At 40.0% G+C, this 24,259-nt stretch overlaps 2 protein-coding genes and 1 long non-coding RNA gene across 7 annotated transcripts; 1 reads left to right on the top strand and 2 right to left on the bottom strand.

Annotated features, from left to right (window-relative positions):
• Positions 1–1,196: 1,196 nt before the first annotated feature.
• GTF2A2 (general transcription factor IIA subunit 2) lies at positions 1,197–5,618 on the bottom strand. Its single transcript, XM_074549737.1, has 5 exons — positions 5,554–5,618; positions 5,131–5,264; positions 4,540–4,644; positions 3,137–3,263; positions 1,197–1,505 (listed from the first exon to the last, which is right to left on the bottom strand). The coding sequence occupies exons 2-5, from the start codon at positions 5,200–5,202 to the stop codon at positions 1,480–1,482; spliced, it is 330 nt and encodes a 109-aa protein (XP_074405838.1). The 5' UTR covers positions 5,203–5,264; positions 5,554–5,618; the 3' UTR covers positions 1,197–1,479.
• Positions 5,603–7,896, top strand: LOC106629557 (uncharacterized). The gene is made up of 2 exons (XR_001332927.3): positions 5,603–5,773; positions 6,559–7,896. It is a non-coding gene; the product is annotated as an uncharacterized LOC106629557 (long non-coding RNA).
• BNIP2 (BCL2 interacting protein 2) lies at positions 7,200–23,751 on the bottom strand. Of its 5 annotated transcripts, none has more exons than XM_005490274.3 (12): positions 23,605–23,751; positions 19,351–19,488; positions 18,726–18,856; positions 17,969–18,036; positions 16,970–17,143; positions 14,992–15,168; positions 14,250–14,352; positions 14,001–14,132; positions 13,270–13,356; positions 13,040–13,138; positions 11,613–11,648; positions 7,200–9,691 (listed from the first exon to the last, which is right to left on the bottom strand). In XM_005490274.3, exons 3-12 carry the CDS (start codon positions 18,773–18,775, stop codon positions 9,643–9,645), a joined length of 975 nt encoding a protein of 324 aa, XP_005490331.2. In that variant the 5' UTR covers positions 18,776–18,856; positions 19,351–19,488; positions 23,605–23,751; the 3' UTR covers positions 7,200–9,642. The 5 variants fall into 5 exon arrangements, with proteins under 5 accessions (XP_005490331.2, XP_014124844.2, XP_005490332.2 ...); XM_014269369.3 differs by lacking the exon at positions 23,605–23,751 and adding an exon at positions 20,512–21,207; XM_005490275.3 differs by lacking the exon at positions 11,613–11,648.
• Between the last annotated feature and the right edge of the window lie 508 nt (positions 23,752–24,259).

Below are 24,259 nucleotides of genomic sequence, written 5' to 3'. Positions count from 1 at the left end.
AAATTATGTGTCTTCCACTGGATATTACAAGTTTACTACAACAGAAGTGCAGTTGATACTTTTAGTTGTAAATTCAATCTTCCAAGACCACAAAGTACATTAATCACATGAACTTTGCAGGATTATCTAAAATTCAAACACAAAAAAATAGCAAGCGGCAAGAAAGTTATGGAAAAAGAACAGAGCAGAAAGAACATTGGCACCAGACTCCCTTAACTTCCCTTTGCTCCTTGCTCCTTCCATGAACTGAAACGACCTCCACAGAAGTAGATCCAGCACCTGGACAAACACCATCCCAGAAAAAATGGTTAAAGTCTGGAGCAACAGGACAAGGGGCAATGCCTTCAAACTGAGAGAAGGTAGGTTTGGATAACAGGAAGAAATTCTTCCTTGTGAGGGTGACGAGACTGAAGAGGTTGCCCAGAGAAGCTGTGGCTGTCCCATTGCTGGAATTGCTCAAGGCCAAATTGGACAGGGCTTGGAGCAACCTGAGATAGCAGAAAGTGTCCCTGCCCATGGCAGGGGACTGGAACGAGATCATCCTTAAGGTCCCTTGCAACCCTGGCCATTCTATGATTCTAATGCACAAAAAGATAAAATTATTTGCACTAGGAGAGTCAAAAGGCTACAGAGAACTCAAAATGGAGAAGTCTGTCTAGAGACAGAGAGATTACAAGCAGTTGGAGGTCAGAAGAACAAATTTTTATACTTGTATGGGTTGAAATTCAGTTACCACATGATTATTAGAGAACAAAAAAAGTTTAAACCTAGGAGATTGACTCTGATGTAGAACAAGAGAAGACAGATACACATTTGCATCCCTTAAGTTAAAAACAGATACTTATTGTACAACTGAAATAAGAGCAAGTTGTCTGCTCTTTTAGTTTCAAAAATGGCTACTTACCAGTCTGCAGTGTGCAGCCAAGGGCACGTAGCAGAACTATTTATAGACAGAAAGCTGCAGTCACAAACACACAAACATGCTGCCCAGCAGGAGCTGCTAAGCTTTTGCTCATGTCCTCCTCCCCCATTCTGTAACAGACATTTCTTGCAACACCTAGCAGTGCAACCAGTTACCCTGCAACTGAAAGACTTTTTAATTTGCAATATTTCTCTAAACACACTTAGAAAATGTTGGGGAATATGGTATGTTAATGCTAGTTTTAACCAAAGTTTTCCAATGATCACTCTTTCAAAAGTTTTTAAATAAAAGTTTATTACAGAAATTATTTTGAACAAAAAAAAAAGACAACAGTATCTCTTGTAATTAAAAAAAAGGTAACATTATATTCATGCCCTATAAGGTGAAATGAAGAAATGCTACAGGTATTTCTTCCGCTGTCATTCTGTGATGCTTTCTAGTATGGATTAACTCACATCTGCATCACAGGAATTGAGTACGATCAGTCCCTTTCCATGCTTCTCTCCAGAAAGTGCTGCATACTAACAGAAAATATTGCAGACAAACCACAGGTCTATTCATTCTGCAGTATTGGAACCAGTGTCTAGGAAAGAAAAGAGAAAGTGAGACAAATACGTACCCTCACTGAAAACAGAGAACCAAGAACTTTCTCTGGTATCTTCCCCAAGTTCTAAAGCGTTCCCCAAGCGTTTTAGAACATGTTCTGTACCTACCCTATTGTCTCTACTGCTCTCAATGCCATGCATGAACTGCTTGTGCTGTTTCACCTCACTTAGCAACACTGAGAAGAGCCAGCACAAAACTCCAGAGATATATTAATTTTAAAAATACTAAAAGTTTTGCTCTAATATGTAACAATACCCAAACCCTTTACTGCAGTCACCCACAAGCACATCTGGCTATCATCTACTAAGGAAAAATGTTTCTTCAAATCCAGCACCATAAGCTCTGGTGGAGTGTTGGCTGTTGCTTATCATGTATTTTGAAAGAGGTACAAGAATGAGCATGATCTTCATAAAGCAACTCAGACCAATTCTCTCTTCTGACCTTTTGTCAGAATCACTAATTAATGCCAGTGCAGTTTTTGATACGCTACCATTACTACTTTGTTATTTTTAGAGTTGTGGAAAAAGTATGTAATTCAAATATGGAGAACAACAAGCCAGTGTTTAGCACTGTTCCTTCAACAAGTCAGCTTCTCGTGGGAAAAAAAAAAAGCTTGTAATGTTAATAGCAACTTCAAGTCAGCCAGTTGTTTAAATCTTATCTGCACAATTTATCAGGAATGAAAATGATTAATACTTGGAATGTAAGGTTTCCTCCACTAGCTATAATAAGCACACAAAAACCAAGCAGTAAGATTATATGCTTGGCTAATACCAGAAGTTGAGAAAACAATAAATTCTGTCAAATCTTTAGAACTACAACTTGAAGGGACTATTGTAAGCATGCCAGGGTCAGGAAGCCATGAAGAACCTGTTTCAGAGGTCTATGGTGCATTTAAATAAAGGCTTTTCCATGCTCAGTTCCTGCTTTTAGCATCACTCTCTGAGGATGAAACAAGCAGCACCATTTCACACAGCTTTAGCAATACTCTGCCACATTGATGGTTTTAAAAGTTATAAAGCAGCTTGCCACAAAAGTTTTACTTTTTCCAGTAAAGAATCTCAAGGGACATGGACAAAAGTAATCCAGTCAAGCAGATATGGATTGCAAACTCCCACAAGCAGTGTACAAACAGAGGGTCTGTCAGGCAACAAATATGTCTCATGACTTGCAAATGCACGGAAAAGCTTTCCATGGGTTAGTGTTGCCAGAGAATGACTGCTCAGACAATTCCTTACTCAGACAGTTGAAGCACTCTTCAGATTCAGTAAAACATGGTGCTATCCCAACAAATGGCTTAGTACTAGAAAACTCACCAGACTGAAAATAAAGATTACTTCTGACTTTCTAATTGCTCTAGTAGTATGCACTTGCCAGCCACAGGTGCACAGCAGTCCCTAACACGGCTCTGCCTCAGTGCCTATGAGTCAGGGAAGCATTTAGCTGCCTTTTGTTTCATCTCCCATTAGATGTTGTAAAGGGAATACAGAGCCCTACTTCTGTCTAAGTCATACAGCCAACCTGGCTTTAGTAAGGCACTCGGTCAAAGCTCTCTAAAAGCAATCAAGACTCGTGTCTCAACCTATTTATATCATATTTCATACTCACTTTTTCCATCACATGCTACAATTTTCACTTTATCCACTTTCACAAGTTCGGTGACCTCCCTAAATTCCACGTCATTCAGTACAAATGTCCATACATTGTCACAGAACCTGTATGTGTTCAGAGACCCCTAGAAAAAGACAAGAGACATTTGCTATAGGACACATCTCAAAAGCAACAGAAAATAAGATGAGTATCTACTGAACCGTGTCCCTTCTAGAACAGAGTGCTACAAAGCCAACAGTGGACCTGAATGCGTACAAACTGGCAAGCAAGCAATCCTGAGGAAAACTGGAGTTTAAATGCCCTCCAGTGGCTGAAATTCTCAAGACCACAGAGTGACATTACAGGATATCCAAGGGGAGGCAATATTTTCAACGTGTACAAAGGATCAATAGCAGGAAACATTTCTTAAAACACTGGGCCATTAGAAAAATCAGATACAGCAGTGATCATAACAATATATGAATTCTGCAACTGCTTAAACAAAGTGGTAGCTTAAATAAAAAATCACTACAAAACTGACATATGTGACATAAAGGGGTATCCCTGCTATTTGATGTGTTACTGAGGATGTCAATATGGAAAACTTCTGGCCTTCACTTTTACATATTTTAAATTGACATTCTTGAACCTAGAACTTAAGCTCCAGGTAACATTTTTTAAATTTACCCACTAAATACATGCTAAACTGTTTATTATACCATGCTACATATACAAAGCAATTTAAGTGTGCTAGAGAAATTATGCATTTTTAACATCTCTATATTGTTTAAAACTCTTAAGTCTTTTAGGAACCCACATTGTAAATGTGTTCTACAGACTGCAGAGTAGTATCACAACAAGTTAACACAAAGCTGGGTTTTGTGGTTTTTTTTTTTCCTTAACATTACATTCAAGTTGATGTTTAACAACTTGCTGGCTATCTAACATTAATTAGGGTAGCTGACTGGGAACACCCCCCAACTTATTTTTCTACGATACCTACAGAAAATAGCTACAAAATGATCCAGTGAAAGGGTGGATCTAAAACTCTCTAGTCTCTCTTCACATTACTCATGTGGCTGAAAATCTGGCCTCATCCCACTTTTGCTAGGGACAGCTGTGAGAAGCAGAAGTCTCCCTTCTCATCTGCAAGACACTGAGGATGGCAATGTTATCCACCAAAAAAGCAATTCCCTCTTCCCTGTTTTCATCATCTGATTTCTGCATTCATTCAAAAGATCCCTGGCAGAACAAAGTAACAAGCCTTACAGCTGCATACAGAATACACACGTAAACAGTCATTATTAGAGCCAAAATAAACCCTCTTAAGTTCTTGCTTAGAGCACATAGCTTTCAATGCATTCCGCATCAACACTTAGCCGCTGTATCTCACGTAAAAATTTAACATATCATTTCCTTACCCTGAAATTGACTCTGTTCCTGACTCGCTGTGCCAGTGCTGAATTTATAGCTTTATCAAACTGAAGTAGCACCTGAAGGGCCAACTGAGGTGTGATTTGCTGTGACTGAAGTAGTTGAAAAAAAAACAAAACAAGTTTTGAGTTGTTTCAAAGTAAGCTCAAACATGCAGTAGAAGTTAAAAACATCAAAACAAAGTTCACTTCAATGACGCAGATCTCTAGAAGAACACTCTACAAAAATTATGTTCCTGTATTTATTTCCATTTTTATATTTCAATCCTGTATTACACAAAGATCTCTTATAATAAATATTTACTGGAGATAACTAGAGGAACAGCAAACTGACTCCAATGTTCTAGTTAATCTGGCTGTTAATTTACATAAGACTACGCCACTTACATAAAACACTTTCCTTTACCTAGAATACAAAGCAAAAAACATCATAAGTGAATGTAGCGCCAAACCCTTACGATCTCAGTCAGGAAGTTTCCCAAACCTTGGCCCTAAGTACCCTGACACAGGAACAACAAAGCCGTTTGGATAAAAACTTCTGTCTTTATTAAGCTACTGGCCCAGACGCCAGGCCCCGACCTGTATGAGCTCATCCAGACTCTCCTGAAGGCTGTTGCCCAGCGTGGTGTTCCTATACAGCTGGTACGCCATGGTTCCCTGCGAGGGCTGCACACGTCCTGCTCATCCACGGCTGCGCGCCTGGGCTGTCCTCGCTCTCACCGAAAACAAACAAAGGTAACAATAAATCCCTGCCCGCCCCACGGCCCAGCCCGCCGGGCACGCACACTACAGAGAGCGCCCCGCAACACCGCCCGGCCCTCGGCTGCGCTCCGGCGCCGCACAACCGAGAGGCCGGCCCGGCTCCGGGAGCCGGCCCGGCCGGAGCCATTCCGGGCGGGAGCCGAGCACGGCGCGGCCCCGCCGAGCCCCACCCGGCCCCGGCCCCGCCGCCGCCCCGGGAAGCGGCCCCGGCCCCGGCCCCGCGCCGCCATCGGCCCTCACCGCGCGCGGCCGGAAGCGCGGCCCCGCCCGGCGGCGCGGGCCGGAAGCGGAACGGGGCGGGGCCAGCGGCGCCCTCAGGGCTCCGGCCGAGGCCCGCAGGGGTCCGGCTGCGGCTCGGTGCATAGAGCCGGCGGTGAATGACTCACGGGCTCACCCCGGCACGCCTCGGAACGCAGAAAAAAGCTCATTTAAAAAGAAAGGATGGTAATATTCTTAAGAGGTAGGTGAAGTCTTCTACTTACATTTTTTCTATTAGAGGGACAAAGGAAAATAGTCACATCTGTGAAGAGTGCTACTAGCCCAATGAAGCCAGTTCTATTATCCGTGACTCAAAATCTGTGCTTTTGCATGATTACTACAGCTTCACTTTGTTAAACACTGCACGGTTCCCATTATCGCCCACAATAAAGTTTACAGACACTAATTGACAGTGTAATCATTCTAATGTGCCGTTCAACCATTAGAGCACCTACAGCTCAGGTCTTTCTTGTTAATAAAAACTTTTGTTAATGAAAAAAAACATTGCAGAACTGCAGAACCAGTGGTAAACTAAGCATCTGTTGTCCATGAGTTTATTTGTAATGATTAACCTGCAATTCCATCTTACCAGTATTAACTAGCAGTTGAGCAAGCTAGAGTAAGGAATATGGTAAGATAAGGACGTTTGGAAAGCACTCTGAAAGCTTCTCTGCAGATCATTTTCAATACTAAAAAAATTCATGTAAATCAGAGTAATCTGAGCAGTTCAAATTGCAAAACTGAAAAAAAAATCTAGTTTGAGCAAAGAATGGCTTTAATTTCACTGATTTCAGTCATGCTTGAAGGGAATGATGAAAAACTAACATGACTGCACCCTCCTCACCAATGCTCTTTTTTCCTGTTATTTTAATATGGGTAATGAGATGTGATAAAAGAAACAGGGTAGTTCAACATAGAATTTTGAAGCTAGGAAAGCTCCAAGATGTCTTTCAGAAGATTAATATTTAAATATTCCTTACATTTCAGAGTGTTACTCTGACTAAAAGAAGGTGTCCTTAAGAAGTATAATTAAAGCACTTGTTTCAAGTGTCTCTGACAAGCATTGAGTGAAACAAATCCTCTTGAGAATGACCTGCATCCACAAGGACCGAGTGAGAATTTCAACTGCAAGATTTGTAAGGCTTCTGACATTATTCTAGCTAGTTCTACCCTTTTTGGAATAAAAGTTCTTCAGTCTGCTTCAGCTCTAAATCCTTTCCCATTACCCTCCAACAGAACGTGGCCCTGCCATATTACACAGATCAAGAACATTCAAGCAAATCCAGAGTCTACTCACACCAGTTTTTAATGACACTTTCTCCAGAATCTCTTTGCCACTTCTGAATTTACCCCGTTGCAGAAATCATCAGGAAATGTCACATCGAGAGGCCACTGGCCCCAACATCTCTATTTCAGCTGTGCACAGCAATCATGAGATAGGTGATGACTTATTACTACATATATAAATATATATCAACTATGATCTCCAAATCAGAGGTAAATCAGTGACTCAGGAAATTTTTTTCTTGACAGGGGTCACCAAATTCTACCAAAATTACTCTTACTTTTAGAAGGAAGTGCCATTGAAATGTGAATTCCCTCCAAAACTGTATCTTATCACAAAGTGATTCAAGTTTTGAAATAATTTTTATTTAAGCATGACATTCCAACTTTTCAGGTTTTTTAATATTAAAATATATTACATTATATTATAAATTTCAAAAAGGTTAAGTCTGACAAAACATTATCCATAGCTTTGGGACCACTTTGCTTTTTGTAAACATCCACCTCACCACTAAATGATGAGCTGCAAGGAGGCAGAGGGGAATAATATTTTAATACACTTCTTTCTCAAGCTGCGGATCTTTAGAGACAGAACAACTGCTGTGCTGTATACTCATTCACAACTTACACCAGAGAAATAAACCATTTATAAGCACATACACATTTCCAACAGAAACCATACTACTGCAGCATGAAACTGTAGAATCCTTGGCCACCAGGAAACACAATAACAATCCCATCATTTAGTAAATGTGGCATATACAGAGGAATGGCTAGTCTGTACTGCACTATACACACAGGAAGCCACAGGACAGAGAACTACAATCCCTCCATTAAAAATACAATTTTACTGAGACTAATGCTTTTATCAATTAGGAAAAAATGGAAATGAGACAATCAGAATGCTTCCTGTTTAGCTTAGGACACGTGCAAACCCAGTAAAAATCAGATTTGCACGGTCATACAGACCCCACTGTGAAAGTATCCAAAGTAAACAAGGCTGCAAGAGCTCCATGTACTGACTTGAACTTTACAATAATCTGTCAACATCAAAACTGAAGCAGGAGATAAGACAGCCCCAAAGAAAGTGCATTTGTGTTCTGCTTTCAGAGCAAGATGCAAACCTGATGGCGTGGATGCAAGGTAACTTGGCACTGATATTATCTCTGTTGTGTGAATACATCCTGCCTATCAATCTCCTTGAAACTCTGATACAGAAACTACTGCAACAAAAGGACTTTGATCTTGAGATGAAAGTATCTGAACTGCAGACTTGAGTAAACCTCCAGAAACATGAGTTTTCCCTCACCTGACATCCATATGCTCTCAGAGTCTATGCAGGTATCACTGGAGACAGCGGATTAATTGTTACTTGGTAAGTCTTGACCAGGGAATATCTCACAACTGCTATTTCTCCATGTCATGTAATAATCTGGTTGAACATAACTTCTTCTTTTATAAGATAACTGAGTAACATTAAATATAGTTAAAAAGTGATATTTTTTAGCATTAAGACAAAATTGTGAGCACAATAAACACCAAAAGCAAAGATTTAATATACTTGCTACAACATGAAATTGCTCAACTCCTGAATGAATTTATTTGCGTACACCTGCCCTTACATGGAAAATGCAATGTTTATCAAAAGATGTTACAAACTTTTACAATGTATCAACCAGTGCATTACTGTTGTCCCAGCAAACCCAGACACATTAGTTATGTGTCCAAGAAGACCTCTTGCAGACACAGATTTACCACCACTGCAAGGAGGGAAAACACCCCAACCTTTAAAACGCTTCTTAAAAGATAAATTAGTGCTGGTATCATGTGCCTAACAACTTTAGAAATGCATGTTTCATCTACAAGAATGACACAGGTTGCATAAAACTTCTCATATTTCTGCCCAAGAAATGGTACTGTGGCTAGAATACCTGTGTAGCTCCCAGGTTCTATTGAGCGTGACCAGAGTTTCCATCAATAACAATCAAGATTCACCCACAAAGAACTGCAATGAACTCATTTCCTACTGCTAGCTGGGACAGTCTTGACATACTGAAGCAGAATCTAAATTCACAACTTCAACTGAAAAAGGTCTGGTATCTTACCAGTCAGTTCAGCTTTTGTGGCTTAGGCTTAAACCTCCTGGCCAACAAAGTGCCACCCACAGAACTGCAGTTCTGCATCCTGAATGATGCACTGAAGGACACCAAAGCTGAAGCTCACTCTGGTGAGGTAAAGGAGTGAGCTTGTGTAAGGGAAATGAACAAAAATAAGGATCTCTGTATTTGTGAAAGCCAAGTTAATAATGATTGTTAATATCCAAACAAGTTTTCATGACAACAAAGAAATGCACTTGACCATTTACAGCAAAACAGATTTATACAATAAGAACAAGTAACTTATGGCCTTGTCTACCTGCAAATGAATTCCTTCAGCAGGTACACACACTATACTGTTCAGTCATAAAAATATATATATTATCTCTTTCCTTTAACATTTAGTTATATAAATATTTTACTGAAGAACATGCATCATTTAGATAAACAGCTGCAAGAACATCCTCTGAAAACATAGGGTTCTTTGCCATTTAGCAGTACAAAATGATTACATAAAACAGCAAGTAAAGTCAAGACAAACCAATACAGCAGTAAGCAGTTCATGGTGTGCTAATCCAAAGCACCTTTTGCAACAGATTATATAATACATACACACAGAGAATGCACTGTAATGGAGCACAAATAGCATCCTTCCATCTGGGCATTCTTCAGTCTTGTCTGGACTCCAAACTTACTGTTCACTTTTCTGCTCTTGTTTTCCATTCAGCTCTTGGTCAACTCTGCTCAGCAAAGAAAGCAGTAAGATTAAACTATGTTAACATAGTTTGACAGCTCATATTATTAAGAAAAAAATATTAACCTTAACAGGAAAACACAAAGCTTTCATATGGGAAAAGTTTTAGTAAATAAATATTAAATTAAGGTTTTAATTTAATGTAGTCATGATGTTTGGGTTCTTTTCAATATCTATTTTCCTACCACCCCCTAAAAATTAATTAAAATTGTTAGCAAACCATTTAAGTAACTACAGCAGTTGGGAGGAAGCATTTGAAAAGTGCAAGTCAAGTTTGACTACAGAACAAAAAAGCATGGCCTGTGCTCATAATAACAAATGCAAACAGAAATACAGTACAGGTAACATGACAATAGTGGCAAGCACTACCACTGATGAATTCATAAGCACTGAATTAATTACCTTCTTGGCTTAATTACTCTAACATTAAAGGTAACAGCACTAGTTGAATTAACAAAAGCGAAGAGGCTCCTTAACTGCAATAATTTTTCTGTTATGTTCTAAGCCTCTTGCAATTACCCTGGAAAAATTCATCATGCTGATAAAAGTGGGTTTGATTTTGTACCTTATTTTTTGCTATCTGCCTTGGGACCAGCAAACAAAATGCTGCTTTGCATTTTGGGGCATGCAGGGGATGATTGGATTGGAACCCCTACACAAATTGTACTTTTCCTCTTTACAGTAAGAACAAGCTACAGTCTTGATAACATCTTCTGGCAAATAAGTTGTGCATGGAGGTAAATTAATTTTAAAACCAAAAGCAGTTCTAAAGTGAGACATTACCTCTAACAATCTGTCTAACATACCTGTCCAGTCTCTCAAACTATAACCAGCCAGTTTTTCAAAATGATAGAAACAGTGAAAGCTCCTCTGGGCCACAAACCCATAAAAAGGAGCTGCTTTCTACCTGATTGAAGGCTCAGAATCCAATTCTGCCTGTGATCTCTATATCTAATTTTCACTGAAGAACATATTACGTTTTACAAAAGTGATGGTAGTATAGGTGAAGTTATCAACAGGGACACAAAAAGGTGCTTGTTCTACTGTAGATTTTTTACATTATCACTTAATTGGAGTAATTCCTGAACAATGTTCAACACATGACTAGATTTACATATGAGCTTCCAGAAATAATTGAAATTCCTTTTACTTCAATCTCAGTGTTCCTCTACCCAATTTAGACAATAAGCCTTCCTTAATAGTTAGGCACACAAAGGAAAAGTAATTAAAAAAACTCCAAAGTTAGTAGCAAAATCTTTCAGTCAATTTGTTAGTGAGTGAAAAAATAGCATATCCATTCAAAAAATTCATCAGCTGTGGAATAGCTTGAATAGTTAGCAGGAGACTGGAAATTAACAAAGTATTTATTAGGAAGGAACGCAGGCACTGCAAATACAAACAGCACTAAAATACTAATTTAGATTGCATCTATGCAAGTTAATAACTAAAAAGGTAGCAAATACCAAAAATACAAGATTCAGTATTAGAACTTCTTACAGAGTTGCATCTCTGCTAATGCATAGCTACAGCTTAGCACTAAGTACAGCTCATCTCCAGAGATCAATTCCTGTTAGAAACAATGACATTTGCTTTAATGGGTTCACACAGAAGCACTACTTTTGCCTCTTCAAGTGGAGAACCCATGTATCCCCTTAGAAGTGAACATCTCACATAAAAGTGTAATAGAAACTATTTACAAATAGCTGTCTGAACACCCAGGCTGAGTTCTTGCAGATTCCATACTGCCTGCAAGTACAGTATAGCTGCTGTCATGCAGAAACACTTGGGCACTAGTGCATGTTTATATTTACAAATGCTTATTCCTTTATGCAAGCCAATCAACTGGGAGTTAGTTGCAGTGCAAATTGTCTTATATAGATGCAACCCTAATCAAAAGATGAATATACCTTTTCTGTTTCTTTCTAAACTTTTCTTCTTCATACCTTGGTGAGGAAAAGTTTTATTTCAGTAAATATAACACATAAAAGCCAAAATCAACAGAAGCTGCAAACCAGTTTTAGTGTCAACGGTCTGCAGAAACTTAATTTTGAAACTGACATAATTAAGAAAAAACCACAGCGTATCTGCAACATTTATTAGCATTAAACAAAACCCATTAAGATTTACTTACTACAACGTAACAAATGAATTCAATACGACTTCTTGTTAGCATTCATCAATAAAATTTAAAGCCTGTATCCACGACAGTTTGAAGCCAGATATAATCCTCCACAGAAATCTGAGAATTAACTCTTTAAGTTAACCATGTCTAGACTTTGCAGAACAGTTAAAGGTTCATCAATACAGAGAGAAATCTTTTAAAACTCAGAAAGACAGTCTGAATATTCATAAGACACCCATAAAACCCCAGACAAAAAATTCTAAAGACATCACAAGGCTGGCTCAGCTTTGTCACATGTTTCACTCCCACCCCATGAAATCTGTTTTTCTGTCCTACAGAGAGTTAAATTGTGGAGCTGACAGCAGCTGGATGTCTACTGAAACAAGCAGCCATCTGCAGGGGGCACGAGGCTTTGCCCAGCATGGCTGTGCCCTCAGTGCCACCTTGCCCCAGTTTGTGGCACCTATTGCACTGCAGACAACACAGGGTTTGTGTGTCACACCCTCTAACAGGCTGTCATCAGGACTCTTAGTGTTTCCATCTGGTTTTCTTAAAGACCCAAGTTTATGGTTTCTACTCTATTACTGCATTCACAAATGCTATTGACAAAAGGATCATCATCTTGTTTGACAGCAGAATTATGCTGATGTTAAAATGGCTATTTTTATCTGGATGGGAAGGAAAAAAAGCTTGCACTGATGCTGTCTTCATTTCTTTACCAAAATAGTTTAGAACTGTAGTGAGTAGGGATTCAGCATTTTCCCATCACTGCTTTTCTTTCAAATGAAAACCCAATCCAAGTGATATTTCAGCACTTAACTTGTTCCACATTTTAATTAAAACACTTTAGAAGACTTATAAATAACTTCAGCATCAACCTGCCCACAATTTCTCACTCACAAACCAGTTTTATATACCCACCAAGGTGCAGAACAACTGGAATGAGACCTTCTCTAGAAGGCTTAATTTACACACAACTCAGTAATTGCACAAAGCTCACTGTTAAAATGACTACACATGAACATTTTGGCTGTCCATGCTACTCCATTCCAAACTGCCTTTAGCAATGAAGTCTAGCATGGCCACTCCTCCTAGACAGAGCAGTAATCTCAGTTAAGTCATTATGTGCCAAGTGTTACATTCAGACCAAACACTGATTACAACACCCTGAAGCATGATCTGTGTAGAAGATGTTGGAATAATGAAACGTACTGTTTTATGCACTCTGGGATGCCAACGTATTCCATGGGGATGAGTTCAGCTAGTTCTGCCAGGGTAAAGACATACCTAATTTTTTGGCTGAATTTTGAGCTGTGGAAGAACAAATGCAGGGCACAGTTACAACTCTAAACATTTTTCATTAGGTCAATATTAAAACAGTCTTTTAAGTTCAAAGCAAACAGTTGTCAGAATTATTTATAGAAAGGCTCCCAGAGCATTACCTAATAAAAGGTTTTGTGATGGCCAGGAGAGTTCTGATGAACCAGGAAGGATGAACTATGATCAAGGATTTCAGGTTTTTCCTTAACCTGAAGGATTTAAACAAGGGATAATTACTGGAACAAAAAGGCAGCATGACCAGGGGTATTAGAATATGTAAGAAGTATGTTTTTAGAAGCACAGCTGTCACATAAACACAGTATTCTGACATCCCATTATTAGAAGTCAACCTCCATCAGAGGAAAAAATACTGTACAACTGTGTATAGTATTATACAACTATAAAATAAAAACTAAAGATTCAGTATCAATTTGACAAGGAAGTAACATCCCAAGGAGAAGCTCCTCTGGATATCTTTGCAGACCTAATGATAAAGTGGTTCACAAAGGACTTCTCCTACAAATCATATCTAATACATGAAGTTGTAAGGATATTCTACAGGATTACAATATTTAGTATTCTAAGAGTACTATTTTCACTAAAAAAAAAACACCCTGAGAACAACAGACACAAAAAGCATAAACAAAACCCCCAAGCAACAAAAAAATCCACCACACAACACTACCAGGCATGTTTGTAGCATCATCCCACACTGCCTAGCTTAGGAAAAGGTTTTAGGAATACAATACACCAATTTCCTTCATCAAATCTTAATCAGAAGAAGCAGTTTTTCCTAAATATGTCTATCTCTGAGCATGTGAATATTGTAAGAAAATATTGCAGAGCTTCTTACCTTCTGTCAATTTGCTGGTAACATTTCCTAAGCCAGCCTAAACTTGGCATTTTTCTCCGTGTTGTTGCACCATTCAGGTAAACTATCATATAGTTCTCTGCTACTAACAGCTCTAAAGTGCCAATTACATACCTGGAGAGATAAGCAAAGAAAATTTCAATATCCACAATCTTCATCTGAAAGTAATTCCTAGCAGTGCTCAAATATATTAAAAATAACAAAAACCCAGAAAGGCAGAGGATGACTCACTTAAATAGATTGTCCATTAGGTATCTGTAGTTAGGCTGGCTGCTCTCAGGCATGAAGCAAACAGCAAACACAACAATGGCATTTAACCCATCACCATAATAACCTATGAAAAGAAATAAGCAGCAGTAGTGACAAAGGTGACAATACACTGACTACATTTACACAATCTTAAGCTTTTTTGTTATTTACCTTGAAGAGATGTACACACATCCATATGGACACATTCATACAGTTACAGAAAACATCAAGGTCTCTTTTTCAAGTTTGTCTACTTCTAAAGCAACAGCTGAAGCTGATGTTAATCAAACACTGCATCTATAACCAACATTTCAGTGTACAACCTCAGTAGATTTAATAGTATCTTATGTTCCTAAAGCTTAATCAACTTTTCTTCCAACCTAAACTTCACAGACTGTTGGGAAGAGCCATGAATTTATTTCTGCTTTACTAGATGGATAGTTAATGTTTTCAATAGTCTAGAAACCAAAAACATAGGTAGCAGTGACACTGTAGGATAGAGTAAATATATCTCATTACATAGGTGCATTTTAGTACACGAGACCATGAGTACATTTTGGAACTTTAGTTTAATAGAGAAAAAATTATTTTATCAACCATGTCTTAACACTGCAACAAATTAATTACTACAAGTCTTCATGCCCAAAGCTCTTCCTGTGCCCCTCCAACTCAGATAAAGAAGCAGTTGCTTGGCAGTTGCCCAGAGCACACCAGCAATCCTTACCACCATGACTGATAACTTTTTTGTACGGTTCAATTGCCTTCATGTCCACCCTGTGGTCCTGCTCTCCGATCCGGAACATTCGCCAGCGGCGGCCGTCATCCTTCTCCTCTGCCTCAGTGTACTCAGCCAGGGAGCCTTTCCTCATGACATCAGTAGTTTTGGGCTTTGGAAGATCATCTGCCAAAATGGGAACATGTTGAAGACCCATTATGAATACCATGCATAGTGACAATCATCTACAACACAAGTTAACCACTTTGCTATCTAATCTATTTTGGTATTCTTCAGCCAGTCAGACACACCCACTGATGTCATGGGTATTTGAATTAACACACTCATGTTTGCAGTTATCTGTTGACTGCAATTTTCTCTATTACAACTATGTGAAAAATTTCAATTCGTGGAGAAGCCTAATTAATTGTAGGCTTTCAGAACACAGACCCCAATGAATTTCACCAAAATAAACAAAGTGGTTAACTCCAATGAGAATTACAGAGGTTGATCACAGATTTACATGAAGCATGATTCAAAACATTGAGGTACCTTGCAAGCAGACATGCAGACAAATCTACTGGAAATTAAATCTAATTCACATGTGCAATCAAAATAGATGAAATTTTTGCTGACAGGAATCTGTAAGACAATTTGCTCCAATGAAATTATGATTCTTGACTTTGTTGCATGGACCTTACCCAAAGTGAGAAAAACCTACTGCAAGTTAGTTGTCTGTTCCCGAAACAAAGCTGTTAATTGAAACTATCCTTCCAGGAAAATGAAGGCAGCAGCATTAAAGGAAGAAAAGACAGAAACCCTTTTCAGCCACTTTTAAAAACAAGACACAAACATCCGGAACATTTCCTTTGCATGACTGCAAAAGCAACCATAAACACCAATTCTTCTTTAAAACAGTGAAAATCCTTTTAGAAATTTAAACACACAGTCTCTGTTAAGAAAACTTCCACTGCAATATGCCTTTAGCTATTTAAAAACCAAAACCACCTCCGTAATCTAAAGAGCATTTATTTCTCCACAGGTAGTGTTTCAAACATAACAGTGAACAGAGAACTTCAGGAATTTAAATTATTTTATTTTCAGGATGAGAAAATAATAATTGAGTTTACATGTTTACTATTAGAGACATTCCTAAACCATGAAGTTTACAGGTTAGACAGTTTGCCCAACACAACTGCTCTTGGCTTCCATAAAGAGGGCCTTAAGACATCATTAAACTCAAAGTTTAAAATTTGTGCTTTAACTCCTACACAAAACACTTCTCTGAAAAAAAAATTGGTTAGAATCTCCAGGTTTTGCCTATAATATATAACACGTATTAATGTCTTAAAACAGATCATTACCAGTGTGGCTATAGCTACTTTAAATTCCTATGAAGTAATTTCAGAATTTCCTGACATAAAATAGAGGCTCTTTTACTGCCTCTAGTCAATCTGGAAATATGCATATCCTAAGGCTACTGAGCTTTAGTCATTGTCACCACAGGAAGATATGAGATCAAGTGTTACTTAGTATTTTTAAAAATACAATTCAGTCCCCCTTAAATTGAAATTCATCAATTTCTGAGTAGTTAATCTATATCCCTTTGTTTGGCTCCTTCCATTTAAAACTCATTTCTAACACATGTAAAATACTTGGGTACTTTTTTCTGTTGGGTGGTTCTTAAAAACTTACTGCAATAGAGGATTTTACACAACTTCAAGTCTTATAGATGCATATGTAGATGATCTTCACCTAAGTTTACCTGCAGTTACAGCTAGTATCTGCTTGCCTGTTTATTGATCAGATGAGGTCTGATTTGCTCTTTAAAAAGTCACTGCATCTATTTCTAATTCCTAATATAACCACTACCTTTGTATTTCTCCTCTTGTGCTACTGAGTCATAGCTATTTCTCACTAGAGAAACAGTCAACCTGCACACAAGAAAATATTTTAGAGCATCAGACAAAAGAACCAAAATACTCACCTTCCCATTCAAATTCATTGCTATTTTCTGAAGGAGTATCTAAATCATCCAAATCAATCTCTCCACTTTCATCCAAGTCATCAGAAAAAACAGATTCCTCACTGGGATCCAAATTTAAGCTAATATCTGGAGCCATTAGTTTCTTCCTCAGTTTGGTTCCGTTACCCTCTGTATCTAAAGAAAGCAAATTAATTTTTTTTTATTATTTTAATTGCTAAAGCAACTTTAAATAACCACATTACCAAGACAGAAGAGCACAGTTCTTTCTCATAATGCATTATAAATTAATGCCCATAATTTAAGCAAGCTATCTTTGGAGTAAGACTTTAATAGGGCATGGAAAGAACAGCAGGTAAAAGTTCTCAAATCACCCATTGCACACACAGTCTGAGCAGGATGGCAGACACTGCTCCCCCTGCCTGTGCATCCACGTGTGCCAGCAGCTGCTCCAGATATTGCACTGAATCCATCTCACAAATAATACAACAGGTTCATGTCCCTAGCACTTGCTTTTGTTAGGCTTCAGTGACATCATAACTATCTTTGATAAAATAGAAAATTATATACCAGCTAAAAAAAAAAGACTGACAGACAACAGTGAGGACATAAAATTAAAGAATCTGTTCTGTGAATACACAGAATGCTTTGAGGTACAAGGCAAATATTGGCATGATTTAGACAGGAGTTGAAAGCAAGGAATAAAATCAGATTACCAATCCAGCACTGGAAATGCTGCAAGTAAAGCAGAGAGACAAAATCCAAACAAATTTTACATGCAAAAACCTCCAAGACTCCAATCAATGAAACAAAAACAAAACAAAACCAAAAAACACCAAAACAAACAAAAAAACAAACAAAGAAAAACCCCAAAAAACAAGACAAAAAAAATCCCAAAACCCCCAAAACAAAACAAGCAATAAAATCCCCCCACACTAAGGAGCTTTAAAGCAGCCTTTTAAGGAGGAAGCAGTCAGCTGGACTGGAGTGGAATGTTCTTACCAGCTTCATTTTCTGCTCCAGCTGCAGCCAGTGCATCAGACTCAACAGGATCATCCTCTGGCAGGGGCCTGGGACGCAAAGCAATTATTGTTACAAACCTGCTTTGACTTTTTTTAATGCCATATATTAAGACTTAGACATTACTATGAAGACCCACTGTAAAGTCAGTACTGAATTAACTTGACTTATAGCCTAAATGCAAGATTTCAGGAAACAAACACCAAGGCAGCAGAAAATTCCTTTACAGCATTCAAGTGACCATCCCATCCTGTGACAAATACCAAAACACTGACTACTACCAGTGTGTCATCCTTCAGAAAACTTGTCATATTCTTGCTTGACAAAATTTGATGTGAAATAAATTACAGAAGTAGTTTAATCATAGAAAGCATCTAAAGCTAATTTTTTTGTAGGCCCAAGCATCAGTAGCAGCATTAACTTTTAAAGCCTTTCCTCAGTATTTTGCTTAATGAAATATTTGGGTCATGAGACACTGGGAGTTATATGCAAACAATGTAGTTGCAAAATATTTTCACAGGAAATAAACAAAGCCAAGCTTACAAATCTTCATTTAAAAACACAGGAAACGTCAACAGCGGCAACCCTGAAGAAATATGCCACAAAACCTTTTCAAAACTGCTCTATTAATGGAAATCACAGTAAGATTATTACTATTAGTTCACCAGGAAGACCAAGAGGTAGCTTATTGCTGATGTTATGTGTTTGATCCAAATTACTTTAAAAAAGAATTCAAAACCTTGGAAAATCTTCATCTTGCCACTCTTCCTTAAACTCAACCCCTTCCATTCTCCAGCTAACTTCAATTGCTAACAGAGACTCCTGGTCAGGCAGAACCTCTGGTCTTCAGCACAACGGGCTAAAGAGGAGCTGCAGGAACATAACAGAAGGTGTTAGCTCAATACTGTGGTAATTCCCACACTTCCAACACATCCTTTCACTTATCAAGTTGAGGTATTATGCAGAATAAAAAATAAACACCACAGGGAATAGTTTTATATTTGTTTCCATTTTACTTTTTTTTCCCCCCATACAAAACTGCTTGTGGAATGGTTTATCATACAATAACTTAGGTTGGAAGGGACTTAATGCAGTCAAGGAGGATCAACCCCTCAGTTAAAATGAAGGCCTTGAGCAACCTGTTCTATCATTTATGATTACATCAGTTCACTCAGATTACACAAAATGTAAGAAACCAGATGTATCTCTGGATTCTATAGGAGAAAATTAATAAGTGTATATTTTGAGAAAAAGTCCAGATGGTCAGATCTCAACTACAAGCCATTTAAAAAGAAAAAAAAACCCACAAACAACCCAAACACTTTAAAGATAACTATTTAAGACAGTGTTTTTGGAGAACTCACCCTATGATGTGCAAGTATAGCTGTTGTTTTTCAGGCTCACCCATCACCAGCAACGAGGAATCCCCAATAACAGAACATGGTAGACCATTCTGCTGACATAGAAGCCCAAACCAGCTGAAGCTCTTGGCTGTGTTGGTGCTAAAGATTGGCAGAAACAGGTAAAATTATCAATGAAGGAATTAAGAAAACCAACATCCATCAAAATAAGAAACCATGCTATTTTGCAAAGAACCAATCAACACAGAACAGCAGTAAGTACAAAGTTTGAATGCAACCAACACTGCTTATTAACCCAGAGATTGTGGCAGTGTTCACAGGGGTCACAGGGTGAGGGAAGAGACAGAGATCTGACTCCATGTTTCAGAAGGCTTGATTTATTATTTTATGATATATATTATATTAAAACTATACTAAAAGAATAGAAGAAAGGATTTCATCAGAAGGCTGGCTAAGAATAGAAAAAGACAGAATGATAACAAAGGTTTGTGTCTCAGACAGAGTCCGAGCCAGCTGACTGTGATTGGCCATTAATTACAAACAACCACATGGGACCAGTCACAGATGCACCTGTTGCATGCCACAGCAGCAAACCACTGTTTACATTTTGTTCCTCTTGGCTTTTCAGGAGAAAAAATCCTAAGGAAAGGACTTTTCATAAAATGTGTCTGTGACAAGAGATATAATTTTTTTTACATGGGTGAAAACCAAATTACACTTACTGTTCTGTAGGACCAGCTTTCCTTTCATGACAAATTAAATTTTTCATCTCCTGACCTGATTTTAAAATGTCCCGCAATGCTTAAAGCTACACTATGCAAGTTGATTAATAAAGAAAAATAAAGTGATCTTTTTGTAAAACTGCAGTGCTACAAATTAAACACTAATGATCTCAAGTTAAGCCTGTTTTACTGACATTTCCCTGCTTCCCTCACCCAGAAAATTTAAATAAAATTTCTAGACGGTAGGAACCTAGTTCCTCTTCAGGGCCAGACTCCCCCTGTTTGAGACATTCAGCACCTGCACCTCTCAGCTGTTTTCTTCAGCAGTGCCCTCCCAGCTCTCCCTGTTTGTCCTGACTAAAGCACTGCTGGGAAACAAGTCCTGCCTCTCACCAAGCTGATGTTCTCAGCATACAAGGTGTGGGTACTCCTGGCCACCAACCTGCTGGCTGCAACAGTGGGTTTGAAATATTTGCTCAGAGGGAAGGTCCCATTTGGATCAGCAGTAACAGTGAATGTGTGCAGAGCTCTCTGTGCATTTGTTTCAGGACACTGGGATGAAGCCCAAGGAGTTTCCCCAGGGCCCTCAGCAGTCAGCAGAAGGCAGTGGTTACCAGCAGCATGGAATGAACCAGCTGGTGCAAATATGCAGGTGACTATAAACCTGAAAGAAAACCTTAACTCATGACTTCAGCCTTAAAGGACAAAAAATTGGCAGTCAGAACACCAAATATCACCCTCCCCACGCCTGTCACTGTGTGGTGGCTGTGAGATGCTCCCCTTGACCTGCACTGCGTTCCCCAGCCAGTTCTCAGACACCTGAAAGCAGGGGCTTGCTCCAAGACTTGAACAGTTCTCTTCCCACACTTTTGAAGAATCCCACACACCAGCACTTCATCACCCTGGGATAAGCCTGTTGTACTAAGAGGAGTTTAAAAGCTACTGGTGCTGTTATCTAAACTTAAGGTGCTTTTATGGAACACTCCTCACACCACTTGCAGAATTCTCAGCAGCAGCTTCCCGTTGAGGTACACTACAAAGCAATCATGTGCTAAGTACTACACAGAACACCTTAAAGCAAATTACAAGGCAAGCTTGGAGTTCAACTTCAGATAAGACTGAATTTAGGTTTTCAGCATCCTACTCAACACCCAGACTAAGTAGCTGGTTTGGATGTCTTGACTTTAAATCTCACCAATAAAAGCACTATCATTTGTCAACTAGAAGAATGAGAAATTAAGAAGGAAGGGCAACCTTTTCAAGAAAGTTAGGAAAGTGATGACTTCAAAGTTATTTCACATCAACAAATCTAAATGCTTACTAGCAGGCAAAAAAAATCTACTTCTGCTTATGCACACTAAAGCTGAGTTTAGAATACTCCTTCTACTCCTGCTGTGGCATTGCCAACATGTTTTTAAAATACCAAAGCCTTTTTAATTCAGCTGTAAATCTAAAATCTAAAAACGTAACTTGGAAAAATGTAAATTTTAATAATGCAAGTATTTATCAGTCATGTAGAAAAAAAGCAAATAATTTCCACCTGACCCTAGCACACTTCATGGCCAGCTCAAAAACGTTTGGTTTCTAAGAGCAAGCCTGATCTTATCCTCCATTGCTCATTACTTTCTATTTTACATAAAGAAATGGAAGATGGAGAGTTATCTAAAGGTCAGAAACTTCAACACATCAAATAATATCTGAATGCAGGGTTGCCAGGAGGTTCTGCTCCCTTACTGGAGCCACTGGACTTTAGCAATCTTCAATGCCTTTTATATTTTTAAGTATCTCAACAGGCAAGTTATGGTATTACAAAAAAGGAACACATCACTCAAACCCACTGCTCTTTCACTACAGCTAATGAACAAATTTCCATTCCAGAACAGCAGGTCCAACCTACTTAAGTTTGCATCTGAAGAACGTCACTGCTTGCACCAAGGTCAAATATCACTGTTTTCATCCTTTTTTCTTAGCAAATAGGTAGTTTTCAGAGTTCTGTCATTAATACCAAGCTGCCTTAGCTGGTTGGTTCTGGAATATCAAGTACAGCAATGTTAAGAAGCCTGTTAAAAATTGCCATTTATAAAAATTTACAGTAGAGCTAAACAGAGACTTGGGTCTCTCCCAAATACCCACGAAACAGGGTGGCAGCAGAGGTAGGACAGAAGGACAGCACAAAGCATGAGATCATTTTATTCATGAAGTTAAAGGCTGCTTGCAAAAATTGTTATATAGGCTTTCACCTTTGAGTTCTCAAGCAAATGCACAAATAACTACAAGCCAGACATTTCCAAGGTCACATCTGCCTATCCAATACTAATACCTATATTCAGTACTTGATCAGCACCCTCACATCTAAAATAGAATACAAAGTTTAACTTTGCAGGACAATTTCAATGTCATGCATTTTTACTAAAAATTTACATGTTTACATTTTTTCAATGTACCTGATAGGCAAAGAACAGAAAACTGTTCCACCGCAAAATGTCAAAATCAACTTCAAAACAAAGTCAGCCTACATTCCACCCCCCACATTTCACCTTTATTGTGTCAACAGGAACATTAACTGAGTGTCAAGGTAATTCCGGGTTTCAGACACTATTAATTCCAGGTTTAAGGCATTGAAGAGGTGCTTTTAAGAGTAATTTTCACATTTGATTTTAAAGCAAGCCTCAAGCATAGAACAGACACATTTTTGGTACACAAACCCACAGGATGCAGCTCACTGCAATTTCTAAATTTCAATGGTCTTTAGAACGTGGCCAGATTGGCCATAAATCCAAGACAAGTTTCCCAAACCTGAAGATGGCCCTCCAGACTTTACAACTTGAAAGTTTGCAAAACGGGACGATGCAAGAACTATAGTTAATAATAGATCAATTGTCTCCTTTCCTCTCTCCCTCAGCATCAAAGCACAGAAAAGACAGACAGGTAACAGAGAAAACTTCTGAAAACTCTTTTCTCCTGAGGATACTACTTTTAACTCTACATCCAGAGCAACACAAGGGTCTGTATTTATGCACCACTCAAACTTGTTTAAAGGTAAACACTAAGAACTTATACCCTGCCCAGATATTCCTTTGTAGGACTTAAAACACGCATACAAGTCAATCAGAAATAATCAACCACTATTTAGCGTATTGCATTAGCAGCAGGAAATCAGGAGGAACCAAGACAAAGGCAACGCTGACTTCCGTGGCAGGCTCCGAACTGCTACGCCTGCAGCGGAACAGCCGCGCTGTGCGGAATCCTGCGGGGCGGAGCAGGGCAGGGCAATTTCCCCTCGCAGATTTACGCGTTCACAGCCCTTCCCTGTGCAGGGGGAGCGGGGCCGAGGAGCTGCCCGGCCGCGGCGTCTCTGCTCAGCGCCGCCGCCGCTGCCCCGGCCAGGCCAGAGCGCTGAATCCGCCGCCCCCTGCGCACCTGCGGTCGGGCCGCGGCCCCACCTCGCCCCTCGCCCGCCCCGCCCGGCCCGGGCCCGGCCCGGGGTCCCGGCCCGGGGTTCCGGGCCGGCGCTCCCGCCCCTCCGTGGCCGTACCTGGCGGGAGCGGCGGCGGGGCCGGGCCGCGCTCGGGGCCGCGCTGCGCTGCGCGCCCGCGCTCACCCGGAACCGCATCCGCCGCCCGAGTCACGTGACGGCCAGGGCCGCGGGCGGATCGGACGCTCGTGCGCATGCGTGAGCAGCGGGGGCGGCGCTCGCCCTGCCGTGAGGGCGGGCGGGCGTGAGGCGGGACAGAACGGCCGCCGTGAGGGCGGGACCCCGAGAGACGCTCCTAGCCGCCGTATCGCTTACTTGGCGTGCCCCACAGCGTCATCCAAACGCTTCTGGAACTCTGTTAGCCTTGCTGCTGTGAGCACTGCCTTGGGGAGCCTGTTCAGTGCACTCTCCGAGTGAAAAGCCTTTTCCTGATACCCTGCCCTGCCCCAGGCGTTCCCTCAGGCCCTGTCCCCGGCCATAGCGCAGAGATCAGTGCGTGCCCTGTGCTGCCCCTCGGGAGCGCGCTGCAGCCCGCAGTGAGCTCGTCCTTCAGTCTCCTGCAGGCTGAGCTGGCCGAATGCTCTCGGCCGCCCCTGCTGTGCCTGAGGGACGGCACCGGGCCAGGAGCGCTGGCACCGCCCGGGAGCGCGGCGGGGGCGGGCCGTGCTCCGGGCAGCCTTCGGCTGGCCGTGATTAACGCTCATTAGCTGTTGTC

Source organism: Zonotrichia albicollis, chromosome 11 (assembly GCF_047830755.1).
Source record: "Zonotrichia albicollis isolate bZonAlb1 chromosome 11, bZonAlb1.hap1, whole genome shotgun sequence".
Taxonomy (NCBI): domain Eukaryota; kingdom Metazoa; phylum Chordata; class Aves; order Passeriformes; family Passerellidae; genus Zonotrichia; species Zonotrichia albicollis.
Note: the sequence above shows the minus strand (reverse complement) of the source record. Positions and strands in the feature narration are given on the sequence as shown.

Bases quoted from the DNA above. Each gene is read 5' to 3' on its own strand.
- GTF2A2 (XM_074549737.1), bottom strand. From the start codon at position 5,202: ATGGCGTACCAGCTGTATAGGAACACCACGCTGGGCAACAGCCTTCAG. The intron at 4,645-5,130 runs GTCGGGGCCTGG...CAACTACTTCAG, and splicing joins GTCTGGATGAGCTCATACAG to TCACAGCAAATCACACCTCA. The intron at 3,264-4,539 runs GTAAGGAAATGA...GTCTTTTTCTAG, and splicing joins GGAACAGAGTCAATTTCAGG to GGGTCTCTGAACACATACAG.
- BNIP2 (XM_005490274.3), bottom strand. From the start codon at position 18,775: ATGGAAGGGGTTGAGTTTAAGGAAGAGTGGCAAGATGAAGATTTTCCA. The intron at 17,144-17,968 runs GTAAGAACATTC...TGCTTTCTTTAG, and splicing joins TGGAGCAGAAAATGAAGCTG to ATACAGAGGGTAACGGAACC. The intron at 14,353-14,991 runs GTAAGGATTGCT...TTCTTTTCATAG, and splicing joins AAAAGTTATCAGTCATGGTG to GTTATTATGGTGATGGGTTA.